At 38.4% G+C, this 14,743-nt stretch overlaps 3 protein-coding genes across 3 annotated transcripts in view; 2 read left to right on the forward strand and 1 right to left on the reverse strand.

The window, feature by feature from the left end:
• Window positions 1–1,382: 1,382 nt before the first annotated feature.
• Window positions 1,383–7,055, forward strand: LOC132112917 (putative sodium-coupled neutral amino acid transporter 8). Its single transcript, XM_059520664.1, has 11 exons — window positions 1,383–1,478; window positions 3,104–3,214; window positions 4,160–4,358; window positions 4,509–4,665; window positions 4,855–4,959; window positions 5,062–5,119; window positions 5,296–5,410; window positions 5,518–5,665; window positions 5,761–5,960; window positions 6,574–6,625; window positions 6,810–7,055. Exons 1-11 carry the CDS (start codon window positions 1,383–1,385, stop codon window positions 6,910–6,912), a joined length of 1,344 nt encoding a protein of 447 aa, XP_059376647.1. The 3' UTR covers window positions 6,913–7,055.
• A 575-nt stretch (window positions 7,056–7,630) lies between these two features.
• On the forward strand, window positions 7,631–12,640 carry LOC132119757 (gamma-secretase subunit Aph-1b-like). Its single transcript, XM_059529995.1, has 6 exons — window positions 7,631–8,008; window positions 8,798–8,968; window positions 10,018–10,091; window positions 10,167–10,289; window positions 10,372–10,499; window positions 11,693–12,640. The coding sequence occupies exons 1-6, from the start codon at window positions 7,896–7,898 to the stop codon at window positions 11,858–11,860; spliced, it is 777 nt and encodes a 258-aa protein (XP_059385978.1). The 5' UTR covers window positions 7,631–7,895; the 3' UTR covers window positions 11,861–12,640.
• Window positions 12,641–13,159: 519 nt separating this feature from the next.
• LOC132119765 (probable E3 ubiquitin-protein ligase HERC1) overlaps window positions 13,160–14,743 on the reverse strand; it is a 55,416-nt gene continuing 53,832 nt past the window's right edge. The window contains exons 76-78 of the mRNA XM_059530011.1: window positions 14,283–14,435; window positions 13,890–14,195; window positions 13,160–13,788 (exon numbers count right to left, since the gene is read on the reverse strand). Of these exons, the coding sequence (XP_059385994.1) occupies window positions 13,603–13,788; window positions 13,890–14,195; window positions 14,283–14,435 (645 nt within the window). The 3' untranslated portion in view covers window positions 13,160–13,602. The remainder of the gene's footprint in view (window positions 13,789–13,889; window positions 14,196–14,282; window positions 14,436–14,743) is intronic.

The raw sequence follows: 14,743 nt of genomic DNA on the forward strand, positions 1-14,743 counted from the left end.
TTATCTGCTGGTTGGGATGGCCAGTCGATCGACAGTCTAGCCGCGGCCCTGCGACAGACCTCGATAAGATCTGTATCCGTCTGCACAGGGGAGGGTGAGCTCTCATCCTGTGCACTCGGCGGATGCGACTGCATCGGGGGAAGAATAGCATCTTCATCATCGTCATCCTCGTCCCCGAGGATGGTCGACAAAACTTCGTCATCGTCATCTTCCTCTCCCGCTAACGGATCTCCAAACAGCGGGGGAAGGACGGGTGACACCTTCTCCATCATCTCACCCCAGGAGCTGGAGGCCTGTGGACAATCCATCGGTTCCTCTCTGGGTTGAGCAGAGAGGCATGGGTCCGACTTCCCAGCTACTGCAACGCGAAGCCTTCGCTCTTTGGTTTTGACCGAGCGGCAACCTCCCGCTCTCTCTAGTGAAGCCAATAAGGAAGTGACTAAAACTGCAATTCATCGACTGGCCGCTTGAGGCTGGCTGCAAAAGAGAGTCAATCCCATAGACTCCCCATGTTAAAATGCCCAACTTTACAGCAGAAAAAAACATGTTTTCAGCCTGGTGCAAAAAATTATTTTGGTCTATATAGCTAATTTTGCCCTTCATGACAACTGTGAGGGGGGTGAATTTTTTTATAACTCATCCGTTTAAATTATATTAAGCCTTAAAGTTCTGCATAATTAAGGGCGTGGCCACTTGAGTGACAGGTGAATTGCCACTGCTGTCACAGCCAACTCCCGCCCTTTTGCCCATTTTCGATTGTCCGGGAGAGTCGTGCGGTGACGCGCTGCCAAGATGTCGACGGCTCGCTCTGCACACTTTAGGCTTCAAAAACTCTCTTCAGGAGTCTACGGGTGACATCACGGACACTACGTCCATGTTTTTATACAGTCTATGGTTTTGACCGAGAACTTTGCACAGTGGGGACAGCCCTCGGGGTCGGTCAACGCTGCCTGAGTGTGTTTAGCACCCAAGCAGGAGATGCAGAGACCGTGTGAATCTTTCGCAGAAATCCACATTCCGCACGCATACGGATGAGGAGGACAGCCCTGTCCTCCGGGGCTCTCCGGCTCTTTTGCAGTGGCCATGAAGCCTGCACTCTCTTCGTACGGTAAGCCCACCACAACGTGACAGCTGGTACGGAGCTGTGCTGCGACAGAGAGCTCTTTTCCTACTTTTTTTGGTGCGTGGTGAGAAACCTAAAGTAGAAAACTCGCCTTGACGAGTTAGTTATATTACTCTTAAGTGTTAGGTCACTCGACAAACATTAAGAATATATTGCATTTGGGACGTTACCTTGCGGCTCCGTCGATAAACTGTTTAGCAATAATTCTCCAAGTCTGCTGAGGACAGCTTCCGAAATCTTCACGGGGAAGAGAACGAGAATGACGAAATGGCAGGTAGCTGTGGTTTACAGGGAGCAGGACTCCCTGATCGCTGCAGCGATTGGTCTGCCATGGTTGGCAGACGTGGTGTTATTGGTGCTTCTGCGATCGGCCACGCCTGAGGCGGTCCCATAGTGAGATACTGAACGAATGTTAGAAAGTGAACCGGCTTTACTGACGAGATGCGCATAACGATCGGCCGATCGTGATCGGAGCAGCCCTAATAAAAACTCAAGTAAGTACATATATTCCCAAAAATACTTAACAGGGTTATTTCACCCAAAAAGGAAAATTATGTCATTTAATAACCCTCATGTCGTTCCAAACCCGTAAGCCCTCCGTTCATCTTCGGAACACAGTTTAAGATATTTTAGATTTAGTCCGAGAGCTCTCAGTCCCTCCATTGAAACTGTGTGCGGTCTACTGTCCATGTCCAGAAATGTAATAAAAACATCTTCAAAGTAGTCCATGTGACATCAGAGGGTCAGTTAGAATTTTTTGAAGCATCGAAAATACATTTTGGTCCAAAAATCTTTTGTTCGTTTATCTGGCTCGGCTAGGTGTTCATCTTCAGTTCTCTCTTCACAGCAGTTCAGTCAGTGTACTGTTTGAGTACATGAATTACTCTGGGATATTGGTTTGTTTTAACTCAGAGGGAGTGTCAGCCACATTAAACAAGTTAACAGCTTAAGTCATTTGTGGATTAATGGTTATTGGAGACACGAACCGTTTCAAACGATTCAGTTCGATTTGGTGAACTGGTTCAAGAAGATCCGGTTACATCGAGTGATTCGTTTGCGAACCGGATATCAAAAACTGCAGTGAACACACTCACAACAGACCCGGAAAAGAAGACAAAGCTGAATAAAGTTGTCGTTTTTGTTATTTTTGGACCAAAATTTATTTTCGATGCTTCAACAAATTCTAACTGGCCCTCTGATGTCACATGGACTACTTTGAAGATGTTTTTATTACCTTTCTGGACATGGACAGTATACCGTAAACACACTTTCAATGTAGGGACAGAAAGCTCTTGGACTAAATCTAAAATATCTTAAACTGTGTTCCGAATATGAGCAGAGGTCTTACGGGTTTTTGAACGACATGAGGGTGAGTTTGACATAATTTTCCTTTTTGGGTGAACTAACCCTTTAAGTACTGTAACAAAGTATTAGAAAAGTTTGTGAAAGTGACATGACATACAGCCAAGTATGGTGATACTCAGAATTCGTGCTCTGCATTTAACCCATCCAAAGTGCACACACACACAGCAGTGAACACACACACACACACACACACGCGTATCTCAAGTAATAGAGCTTCAAATGAATGTTTGTTCAAAGGGGTTGATCAGGGTCGCAAGCCGAGCACTAATTAATTTGCCACGGCGCTGCACTTTACAAAATAACACCGAATTCTTCCTGTTGTAGAAAAACGAGGGTCTCGTTTGATAAAGAAGCTGAAGTAGACTAGTGGAGATGTGTGAAATCAGCTGCAAATTCCTCCTAACATGCATATTTAGAAAAACAATCATTTAGACTCGGAACGCACCGTTACAAACGCTAGCAAGTCTATACAATATTTCTCACCCTGGGATGACATTTTTATAGGGTCTTACTTGAGACAGCCTCACTCACAGAATTCTAAACTGAACCAGTGCGGGTGCGTTGGACACATAACGCTCCAGAGGAAAGCTTCCAAATCGTTTTCGTATACAATAGAGCTGGAGAATTGTGATCATGCTCAAATCAGCCCTCGGCGCGGGACTCCTTAACTTTCCATGGGCTTTTGAGAAGGCTGGCGGCGTGAACACAGTTATTGGTGTGGAGATGGTGCGTTGTAATTCTGATAGGGGTTTAAGTCATCTTTGCTCTAGGCACGCGCACAGGCATAATCCTACTACAACAAAACTAACGTGTCACAATCTCCTGGAAGACCAGTTGAGTCACCAAACAAACTTAGGCTGGTTTATTTCTACTTTTTTTTTCTTTTAAATTATTTTATGTATTTATATTTTTATCACTTTTGTAAATATTCTTAAACCGAAAAATTGTTCATCTTGCTGTACGAACATTTGTGTGATATTTCCAAATCATCCTTTGAGAAATTAATTTAACATTCAGTAGCCTACTGGTCAAAAGTTTTGATTAATATTTTTCTTTAATTTAAAAAAAAATGATTTTAAAGAGAAATCTCATATATCCGGTAACAGTAAAACTAAAATATTATTACAGTTAAAAAAAACTGCTCTCTATTTTAATTTGTTTTAAAATGTAATTTATTCCTGTGATGGCAAAGCTGAATGTTCAGCAGTCATTACTCCAGTCTTCAGTGTCACATGATCCTTCAGAAATCATTATGTATGCTGGTTTGGGCTCTGTAATAGTTCTTCTACAGTTTAAGTAATCCTTTAGTAATACTTTTTGTCAGTATTCTCTGAGGAATAGAAAGTTTAATGAATTGCATTTATTTAAAATAGAAAACTATTGTAATATTATAAATGTCTTTATTGACACTTTGATTAATTAATTTATTTATTTATTCTATTTTTAAATCTTGCTTAAGCAAAACTTTTGTACGGTAGTGTATCAAATTCCACAAAAATATTAAGCAGTAAAAACTGTTTTTAATTGACACGTGTTAGATAATTTTTTTAAGGAAACTATAATGTGCAAGGAACCTTTAGTAAAAAAAGCAGTGCATATGAGGATACAGCTAAACAAGATTAGGAAGATTGTGAGGTTTAAAGCAATCAAACATTTTTCTCTCTTCCTCAGGTGTCTCTGGTTTTTCTCATAAGTGGGTTGGTTATTCTCGGCTATGCCTCGTCAATCAGTCGGCAGAAGACTTATCATGATGTGGTACGAGAGGTGTGTGGACAGAGGATCGGCCATCTGTGTGGGTTCTGCTTTGTTTTCAACCTCTTCATGATCTCTGTGGCCTTTTTGGTGGTTGTGCAGGATCAACTGGATAAGTGTAAGTTGTCTGTGCTTTGTGTTGTTCCATATGAGTCATTCATTATCTTTCAGTGTGAGAAACTGTAACAGGTGAATGTGTATATATACACATGACAAAGACACAAAAGGATCTTTTACCTTTTTGAACATAAGGGTCTGTGTGTTTCAGTGTGTCTGTCTCTGTATGAGACCGTGACGGGAAACACAGAAGAAGAGATGCCAAATCATTGGTACACAGATCACCGTTTTGCACTCTTTGTCATGTGCCTCATTATCATTCTTCCACTCTCTGTACCCAAAGAGATCGGCATCCAGAAATACACCAGGTGTGGTAAAAGCTGACACACACATCTGCTACTCAATAAATCTTTTTTTTTATACCACCTTCTAGCCTTTCTTATGTCTAGGGAAAAGTACTAGATATTTTCCTCAATCTCCCAGCACTGTCCCACTTTAACCTGCTGTAGCCATCATTAACTCTTAATGTTTCTTTGTGTTTAATGCTTTTTGTCCAGTGTATTGGGAACTCTGGCTGCTACATACCTGAGTGTAGCTGTTATCGCAAAATATTATCTAAAAGATGAGCACACAGCAGACCTCACACCAGAGCATAGTCAAGGGTGAGTTATATGTAAACAACATGCTTTCTATAAAGTTAACTTCATGTATATATTATTCATATGACTTTAATATCAATGGTTTTTTTGGGTTATTTGTAACAGATTGGACTCGTGGGCCTCTATGTTCAGTGTGGTCCCTACTATCTGTTTTGGTTTCCAGGTCAGATTCTCTAAAAATTATAAGATAACAATATTTATGCAAATATTATTTTTGTGCAGAGATAAAATTATAATTTCTTTGAATCAGTGGTGCAGTATTTGCAAATTTCTGAGTTGTACTTTTGACCATTTTGATTGCTGAATGCTCATAAACTGTAATATTCATATATATTACAGTGTCATGAAGCTTGTGTTACTATATACAGCAGCATGGAAAACAAAAATATTACACACTGGGTTTTCATCTCAGTCACTTCTATGATTTTCTGCCTGATTATTTATACTCTCACAGGTGAGTCATATTTGTAAAGCTCAATCTATAGTGTTATTATTATAAATATTTTCCTGTAAGTTTTTGAGTTTTAAATAAGAGACTTACCCTTTGTTGCAATATGGCAGGTGTGTTTGGTTTTCTTACATTTGGACGACAAGTAGCCTCAGATATTCTGATGTCATATCCTGGAAATGATGTAGTGATGATTATTGCTAGGCTGCTGTTTGGGGTTTCGATCATCACCATCTATCCTATAATACTGCTGCTGGGAAGGTACCATAAACCACAAATAAAATAAATGTGCATATAGCTCCCTACACACACCCTGTACACACACTCATGTGTCAATGATTGAGTCTTGTTCCCAGGTCAGTGATTCTAACTCAAATATTGCGCTTTTGGGAACAACGGGCCATAATTACATCTGTGTTTGAGAGTCGGTGCCGTCTGATTCTAACAATTCTCTGGATCACTGTGACTCTCCTCATCGCCATCTACATACCAGACATGAGTGAGGTCATCAGCGTTATCGGTGGAATTAGTGCTTTCTTTATTATTATTTTTCCTGGTGAGACACTCAGTTAAACAATTACAATCTCACCAACACACAAGCATGCATACATACTCTACCGTTCAAAAGTTTTGAGTTGGTAAGATTTATTAATATTTATGCTCACAAGGCTGCATTTATTTGATTAAAAAAATACAGTAAAAACTGTAATATTGTGGAATATTAATACAACTCAACTTTTATTCCTGTGATGGCAAAAGCTGTATTTTCAGCATCCATTACTCTAGTCTTTGGCGTCATATGATCTATCATCTAATATGAAATCATTCTAATATGCTAATTTGGTGCTCAAGAAACATTTCATATTATTATTATTATTATTATTATTATTACAGTTGAAAACAGTTGTGCTGACTAATATTTTTTGTGAAAGCTATGAAACATTTTGTCAGAATTCTACGATGAATAGAAAGTTTAAAGTAATTTTTTTTTAAATAGACATCTTTTGTAACAAATATAAAAATTATTCAGTTTTAATTTAATGCTTCCTTGCTGAATAAAAGTATTAATTTATTTGGGGTAAAAAAGAAGCTTTTGAATGATAGTGTACATACATATACATTCAAACAGACTGTGAATATTGACCTAATGTTCTGTTGTTGTTTTGTAGGGCTGTGTCTCATTTTTGCCATGCAGACAGAGCCTATAAATCACAGGATGAGGTGTGTAACATCTTATCTATGTTTAAAGAGAGCCAAGTCAAGTCATTTTAATTTCTTGACTATTTCCTCTGGTCTCTTATACTAGCCGTTTCCATATATTTATGGTGCGTCTAAAAATACAGTTTTAAATTACTTTCTCTCTTTTATACACACTTTCTTTCATTGATTTGTTTGTTCCTTCCAGAGCTCTCTTGACGGGGTGGGGTGTGGTGACCGTCCTTACTGGAGCTTTTATCTTTGGCCAGAGCACATCTATAGCTGTTATGGAGCTGATGCACAAGTTTTAATCTTCGTCATGGTCTTCATCAATTGGAATATCATTGTCTTGACAAAATGTGTTTATTTATTTGATTGATGAATAAGACGTATGATACTTGAAACTGGGAAAGAGTAGCAACTACATGTTTTAGAAGAAAATGTCACACCACAGTGCTTTGTGCTTGTATTGCTGTTACTGCTCCGTTTTATGTGTGTGTGTGTGTGTGTGTGAGTGAGTGAGTGAGTGACTAAGAAAATGTGTTGGAGGAGTTTTACCAAATATATTTATTATATTGTGTAGGTTTAGACAAGAAGAGTAGACTTATTTAAGTTTATGAATAAAAATATAAAGAATGACTTGAAAACATTTGCAATAACTTGATTATAAATGAATCAACATTTGCCTTAATGTGAGTGTGTAATTGAATAACCTCTATGAAACACTGTTAATGATTTGGTGTTGTAAAGCCAAAGATGAAATTAACCAGGTAAATCGTTTTTTTTTTTTTTTTTTTTTATTCATCTTTTTAGAACGTCATTTACAACAGCAATACAATTTCGGATTAGATAAAACATTTATGTGTCTAATGTGGATAATTAGGTCTGTTATACTGTCAACAACAATTAATGCATTTATAGTAGGTTCAAATGTGGGTCAGGTTCGTAGGACAATAGCAGGGTTAAATAATGCTGTAAGAAAAGTAATTCAGCGGGTGAGGTAAGAAAATCTGATATATATAATCTGAAACACATCGGGTCACATGACAAGGAACCGGAAGTAGGTTAACCCTAGACGTTGTGCTGGACTGGAGCGCAGAGCTGAACCCATTCAACCTATTTCGAAGAAAACTGGCACAATAAACGCCTCGTTAACTCTTGGTATACGGTACTTTTACGCGTCGATTAAAAGCCGTAGACTCTCATGGCTGAAGTGTGTTGATAGCCTCTGAAGGCACTTATCCGTGTGAAGTGGCAATCTTTGAGAGAATTAGCAGGTTAGCCGAGCTCCATCATGACAGTGGCGGTGTTTTTCGGCTGTACGTTCATCGCTTTCGGGCCAGCAGTCGCTTTGTTCGTGTTTACGATCGCCAGGGACCCGCTGCGGGTGATCTTCCTCATAGCAGGGTATGTTTCTGGGCAGATGAGCTTCCCTCATTCCCCGGTGTGAGTGCGGTTCAGTGTGATACAACACTTCATCTGGACTCAGAAGCGTCCTTCACGTCCTTTACATCTGCTGCTTGATGGTCTGAGGCTTAGAAATATTATTACAAGATACAACTTTAAACTCTTAACAACTTTAAATGCAAAGAGAAGTTTGGAAATCGAAAGATATTTAAACGAATAGTTTGGGGTCTTTAGGATTTCTTTAATAATTTTGTTCAGCAAGAATGCAATGCATTAAACTGATTAAAAGTGAGAGTAAGTCTTTTACATAACATTATTTTAATAAAAGTTTACATTCAGTTTCCACAAAAATATCAAACGGCACAATGATTTGCACAATTAAAATTTATTTCTGAAAATCCGGACACTTAAAACTGTAGTATAATGAATGGCTGCTGAAAAATCAGCTTGCCGTTGTAAAATGTATTTGGATAAATTATTTGTTTTAAATTATAATAGTATTTCTCAATGTATTTTTGATCAAATCAATGCAGCCTTGGCAATACTTGTTTAAAAAAACACGAAAATCAAACAAAAATCTTACCTACCTTAAACGTTTGATGGTAGTGTAGATTTTGAACAAGGGGTTGAAAAATAAGTTAATTTTTTTAATGAGCTTCTCCTTTAAGAGCACTATCAAGTAACAGAATGGGAAGCACGTTTTGGTGACAGAATTCTGAGCAGTGATTTTTTTTAAAATATTTTTTTATATATATGACAGTATTTCTAACATGATTGTGTTTGTTTCAGGGCTTTCTTCTGGCTGGTGTCTTTGTTGCTGTCCTCTCTTGTGTGGTTCATCACAGTTCAGATCAGTAACAAGAACAGTGCGGCTCAGCAGAGAGGGCTGCTCATCTTCGGGGTTGTGCTCTCTGTGCTGCTGCAGGAGGCTTTCAGATATGGTTATTATAGACTGCTGAAGTAAGAATTAACTGTCCATTTTCTGTGTTAAAAAAGGAGCCACATAATCAATAAATCTAAATATAATGGCATATCGTGTTCTTGAGCGTTGACTGCATTAATATAAGACTCAGCAGTGGCAGGGCTGTATTTTGTGTGTTAGCTCTGAGGTCATGTGTATACTAGTTTAAACCTGAACATCGTTTTCACTTTTAAATAAACACTTAAATGTACAGTTTTTCTCCTCTGTGAAATGGAAGCAAAACTATTGATGCATCAGACGTTTTTTTTGTCCAATCAAATGCTCTCTAGAATGACAATGTCTCTAGTTGTGTTTCACTGGCTGTAACTAAACCACATTTTCTATTAAAGAGCAAAACAAAACATACATTACCGTAGAAAAAAATTTGATCAGTAGGTTTTTTTCTGCTCACCCCGGCTGCATTTGTGTAATCAAAATACAGCGATACTGTAAAATATTATTACAATGTAAAATAAGTTTTTTCTACTTGAATTTATTTTAAAATGTCATTTATTCCTGTATTGGCAAAGCTGAATTTTCAGCAGTCATTACTCTGGTCTTTAATGACACATGATTCTTCAGAATCACTCTGTCATGCTCATTTGGTGCTCAAGAAACATTTGTTATTATCATCCGTGTTGAAAACAGTTGTGCTGCTTAATATTTTTGTGGAAACCGTTATGCATTGTTTTTTTTTTTTTTTTTTTTTCAGGATTCTTTGATGATTAGAAATTTCAAAAGAACATAATTTATTTGAAATAGTCAAGACATTTATAATGACACAAAGGATTTCTGTCACCCAAAAGTTTTAATTTATGTAAAAAAAAAAAAAAAAAAAAGCACAAATTGTTGTGCTATCTGACCCAGTCTTCCCGTTTCAGTAGGAAACTCTCAACACAAGACAGAAAACATTATTAAACAATCCCTCTTCGGATTCCATGGGGTCTTTATATAACTAAAATATCACGTGGGTGAATCTCATTGGTGTTCAGTGTTGGTGTTTTTGTAGGAGGGTTGTTGTTAACGTCTGTTATTGTATCTCTCCCAGGAAAGCAAATGAAGGTCTGTTGGCGCTCAGTCAGGAGGACACCATGCCCATCTCCATACGGCAGCTAGCTTATGGTAAACATCCATCACATGCTTCTTCTAGTAGCCCAATAAACAGCCAGTGTTTAAGTGTGTGTCGTTGGATTGCAGTGTCAGGTCTGGGCTTTGGCTTCATGAGCGGAGCGTTCTCTGTGGTCAACATACTCTCTGATTCCTTGGGTCCGGGAACCATAGGCATCCATGGTGACTCTCAACATTACTTCATATCCTCAGGTAATGAGATGCCAGTTAGTGTTTAAACCCTGCAAATCATATAGAGTGACTCAAGCATTCAGCATATGCTTTCTCTCCACAGCTTTTATGACCCTGGCCATTATCTTGCTGCATATGTTCTGGGGGGTTGTTTTCTTTGAGTCATGTGAGCGACAGAGATGGTGGGCTCTTGGAGCGGTGGTCATCAGTCATCTAGTAGTGTCATGTCTGGTAGGTAAACACAGCATGAAGTAATGCAACGTTTCCCAAACTGTTAACGTATATTTATTAGAGCAGGGCTAACCAACCCTACTCCTGGCGATCGACTGTCCTGCAAAGTTCAGCTCCAACCCTAATCAAACACACCTGAAGCAACTAATTAAGGTCTTCAGGATCACTTAAAAATTAAAGGCAGGTGTGTTTGATTAAGGTTGGAGTTAAATTTTGCAGGACAGTCGATCGCCAGGAGCTGGGTTGGCTACCCCTGTATTAGAGGTTGACCGATATATCGGTTTTAAAGATTAATCGGGCACCGATAGTTGATTGCTGGAACAATCGGTTATTGGCAAAAATCCGTGCCGATAGTTTTCCGGGTTGCGATTTTCTTTCAATATTGATCATACATTGTACGGAGGTCAGAATTATCGTACACATACGATACGTCTGACAGCACTGACTATATGAAAAGTAAGATGACATACTGGTCTGGGGGTGGGGCCAGTGGGTTAACTGCTTTAAAACATTTGAATCCCATTATTTTTCATAACTAATAAAGTTCCTATGTTAAACTGATAGCCCTAATATATATATATATATATATATATATATATATATATATATGTATATGAATGTATAAATATATTGCTGTTTTAAATTACAGTTGTCCTGTAAAGTAAAAAATTACAATTGTTTGATAATTAAATTATATATCATGTATATTTAATTTTGTAATGTAATTATGGAAGTTAATATATAATTATTTAATATATATATATGAACAATATTCATATTTAATATTTCAGAATAATATAAAATTCTTCACTTTCAAAACTTCAGGCTTTTATTTTGGCGGAATTCTATTGAACGTTTATACACAGAATTGTTGGAAATTGTGCAAACATTGTATCCCAAAATTCACATTAAACTCACTGCACATACAGAGATGGATTTCTTAAGAAGCAGCATTTACTTTGCAAAGCTGTATTGTTTTTTTTATTACATTTTTTTTTTTTTTATTATGATTGTGGCACATTTATTCATCTTAATTTTGCATTCAGTTTAATTATCTTTTCATCAATCCACAAACCCCCGCAGTTCCCTCGCGAACAGTAATCATTACTCAGAGAAGAGCAGCAGACACAAGCAGCTGACTCAGTTGTGAGGCAGTTTTTACATCTTTGTGTTTGTACTTTTTTTCCACACAGACATTTGTGAATCCACACTATCAAGGCAGTCTGGTCCCGACCTACATCATACTGTGTGTCATGGCTGCCTGGGCGTTCTTGTGTGCTGGAGGATCTTTGAGGAACCTCAAACTCTGCCTGACCTGTAAAGATAAAGACTTCTTGCTGGCCAATCACAGGCCAAGATAACCCATCAGATACAAACAGGACTTTCTCCAAAGACCGGCTCATTGAGCCAGGAGGCCGATGACACGGCCAGCAGCCCTGGACTCTGGGAGGCCTATGGTCTGGCTAGTCTGCATAAGAATGGATGCTGTGTAACAGGAATTTAATGTCTGCAGATCTTGCACTTTCTGTAATTACCTCCTTTTTCGTTTTCTGTTCTGTACCTCATGTTCTGTGTGAGAGAGACACTGAAACCATGTCAAAGACATTGTGTGTTTTATACTAAAGAATTGTCTAGAGCTGCTTTCATATGTGATTTTCTTCTTATTAACAGGTTTTAAACGAGGTCTTGTATAGGTTTGGCCTTAAATTGTTTACTCCCTCTGTATTTTATGTTTAGATGGCCAGTTGGGCTCAAATGATCTGCCACTATCCTGTCCTCGGTTTTAGAGCAGATCTTTCATTCTCTGATCAAACCCTGGAGAGTAACATTGTGTTTTAATTCATGTGTCTGTAAGCTTGTCTTTTAAAAGAACATCCTCAACTCTCCCTAGGGTGACGGTAAAAATTTCCCAGTGGAACGTATTTAAACAGCTTGGGCTTGATTGATAAATGCAGTGGGCAGTCTTCAATAAAACCACTACTTTCTGAATCTATGCTACAGGAAGCTCTGGATGATTTTCAACACTTAGGTGACCTCTGACTCATTAGATATCACTTTTATTGGACTCGTATGCTTTTAGTTTCCTTTGAATTCTAAGGTGTATGAAATTTCAATTCACAATAAAGTAGCTTGAGCTCGAATGCATTATAATCGCCTTTTCTAAAATATTTTTTATTTTATTTTTTAATTATTTTGGGGGAAATTTTGCCATTATAATGATAGGTAAGTATAGAGCAGACAGGAAGCAAAGTGGGGGAGAGCGAGAGGGGGGATTGGGAAGGGTCCTTGAGAGGGGATTTGAAATCAGGACACCCAAAACTCAATGTCATTACAATCAGCGCACTGCACACTAGGGTAATATGTACATTTATTTACGAAATGCATTTACAATATGAAAAAAAATCTATTCTCTCTCTCTCTCTATATATATAAAGCAGAAAGAGCTTTGTTTTAATATTTTTAACTCTCATTAGTCCTTTGGTAGCAAAGCTGAATTTTCAGTAGTCAGCGTTGCATGATGAGAGAATTATGAAATCTGAATTATTGCTCTAATGCCATTATAAATGTCTCTACTGTCACATTCAATTTAAAGTGTGTGGAATAAAAGTAATAATTGGCTTTGTTTTTTTTGAATTTGTGTCCAAAAATGCAACAAAAACGCTGTTTCAGATTCAAACATTTATTGCATCTGACATAGGAAACTTGGTGTAGGCGGTTCAAAAAATTCAAATAAATACAGATACTCATGTAAAACAATTTCCTAATGAAGCATTATACACAATGTACAATTTTTTTGTCATTCTATACATTTTTTTTTTTAAATAAAACTTTCATGCAGAATATCCTGAAAAAAAGGCAGAGCCAAAGAATGAATAGCAGAGAAAGACGCCGCTTCAAAGTAAAGAGAAGGAATATACATCAACACATGTGCCAGTGTGTACGTGTGTGTGGCTCACCCAAGTTCAGCTTAATTACTAAGAAACACTTGATTATGTGTTTAAGATGTATCTGAAGACATTGGCAATCATAAAAATCATAAAAGCCTGCACCGAATACTAAAGTGAGTCCTACACAGACTGTGTTTACGTGTGCATGCAGGGGGTCAGTAATCGGTGTCCGACCCCTCTGCGTTGTCCACATTGCGGGAGAGCATGTAGTTGTCCATGTCAATAGAACGGCAGTTATTAATAGCATAACGCAGCCGCTCTGCCATGACCGTCTGGCTAGAGTAAGGTGGGAGGCGGAGCTGGAAGAAGCATGTCTGAGAGGTGGGAAGACTATCGTATGGCTGAAAAACAGAACAGAAACACACGGTAGTATATAAACACACATTAACTGCTTTTCCACCGTTTATAAAAGTCCATTAAAAAAAAACAGACATATTCTTACCCGGTCCACCTTCATGATCTGGAACCTTTGGGATATATCAGCAGTGTTAGCTGGCAGACGGGAGCGTCCCGAGACGAAGCGCATGAAGAGGACTCTCTCCTCATTGGAGAACTCCTCCAGCGTCTGCCAGAACCACTGCACCAGCTGTTGCTGCTCGTCCACCTCCCTGTAGCGGACCACCTTCTTCAGAACCTCCACGCTGATCTCCGGCAGCCCACAGACCATCTGCTCCAGCTGCCGCGCTGTTAACAAGGAGAGCAAGGGAACAGGCACGATCCAGGACATGCCCTCGCGCACTGCCGCCACCTAACGCACAACAGAAGAGATGAAGAACAGGATGAAGTCTTTATCTAGGTGTGGATACACTCCCACATATTCATTCAAAGAACACACCTGGCGATCCATTTCATGCAGGCGATACTCAATGGCGCGCTCTACATACTCCTTTCTGTTGGAAAAGGTCAGCGGTATGCTGTTTCCTCCAGGGATGATGGGAACCATTTTCCCATCAGCACTTTGGCCGACAAATGAGTCCAGTGGAATCATCTACAAATAAATCCATACATAAATGAACAAAGAAATACATTAAGTAATAAAGTCAAAGAAATTAATCCAATTAAAAAATAACATCCTATGAGTCCATGTTTTAAAAATTTAAATCAGATGTTATTTGTTATATGCTTTTAAAAACCACCTGTCGGGATTGCATTGCCTAATATAAATAGCCAACATACAGAGCATACACCTGAATTTACAGGGTATCTGCAGGATTTTTTTAATAAAATCTAAGGCTTTTTTTAAGACCTGCACAAATAAAATGAATACTGTTGAACTCAGACCGTTTTGAAGAGAAT

The sequence above is a fragment of the Carassius carassius genome, chromosome 3, assembly GCF_963082965.1.
Source record: "Carassius carassius chromosome 3, fCarCar2.1, whole genome shotgun sequence".
NCBI classification, from domain to species: domain Eukaryota; kingdom Metazoa; phylum Chordata; class Actinopteri; order Cypriniformes; family Cyprinidae; genus Carassius; species Carassius carassius.

Coding starts and splice junctions, on each gene's coding strand:
- LOC132112917 (XM_059520664.1), top strand. CDS start 1,383: ATGACGAAATGGCAGGTAGCTGTGGTTTACAGGGAGCAGGACTCCCTG. Junction 5,411..5,517: donor GATTATTTATACTCTCACAG/GTGAGTCATATT, acceptor GCAATATGGCAG/GTGTGTTTGGTTTTCTTACA. Junction 5,961..6,573: donor CTTTATTATTATTTTTCCTG/GTGAGACACTCA, acceptor GTTGTTTTGTAG/GGCTGTGTCTCATTTTTGCC.
- LOC132119757 (XM_059529995.1), top strand. CDS start 7,896: ATGACAGTGGCGGTGTTTTTCGGCTGTACGTTCATCGCTTTCGGGCCA. Junction 8,009..8,797: donor GTGATCTTCCTCATAGCAGG/GTATGTTTCTGG, acceptor TGTTTGTTTCAG/GGCTTTCTTCTGGCTGGTGT. Junction 10,500..11,692: donor ATCTAGTAGTGTCATGTCTG/GTAGGTAAACAC, acceptor TTTTCCACACAG/ACATTTGTGAATCCACACTA.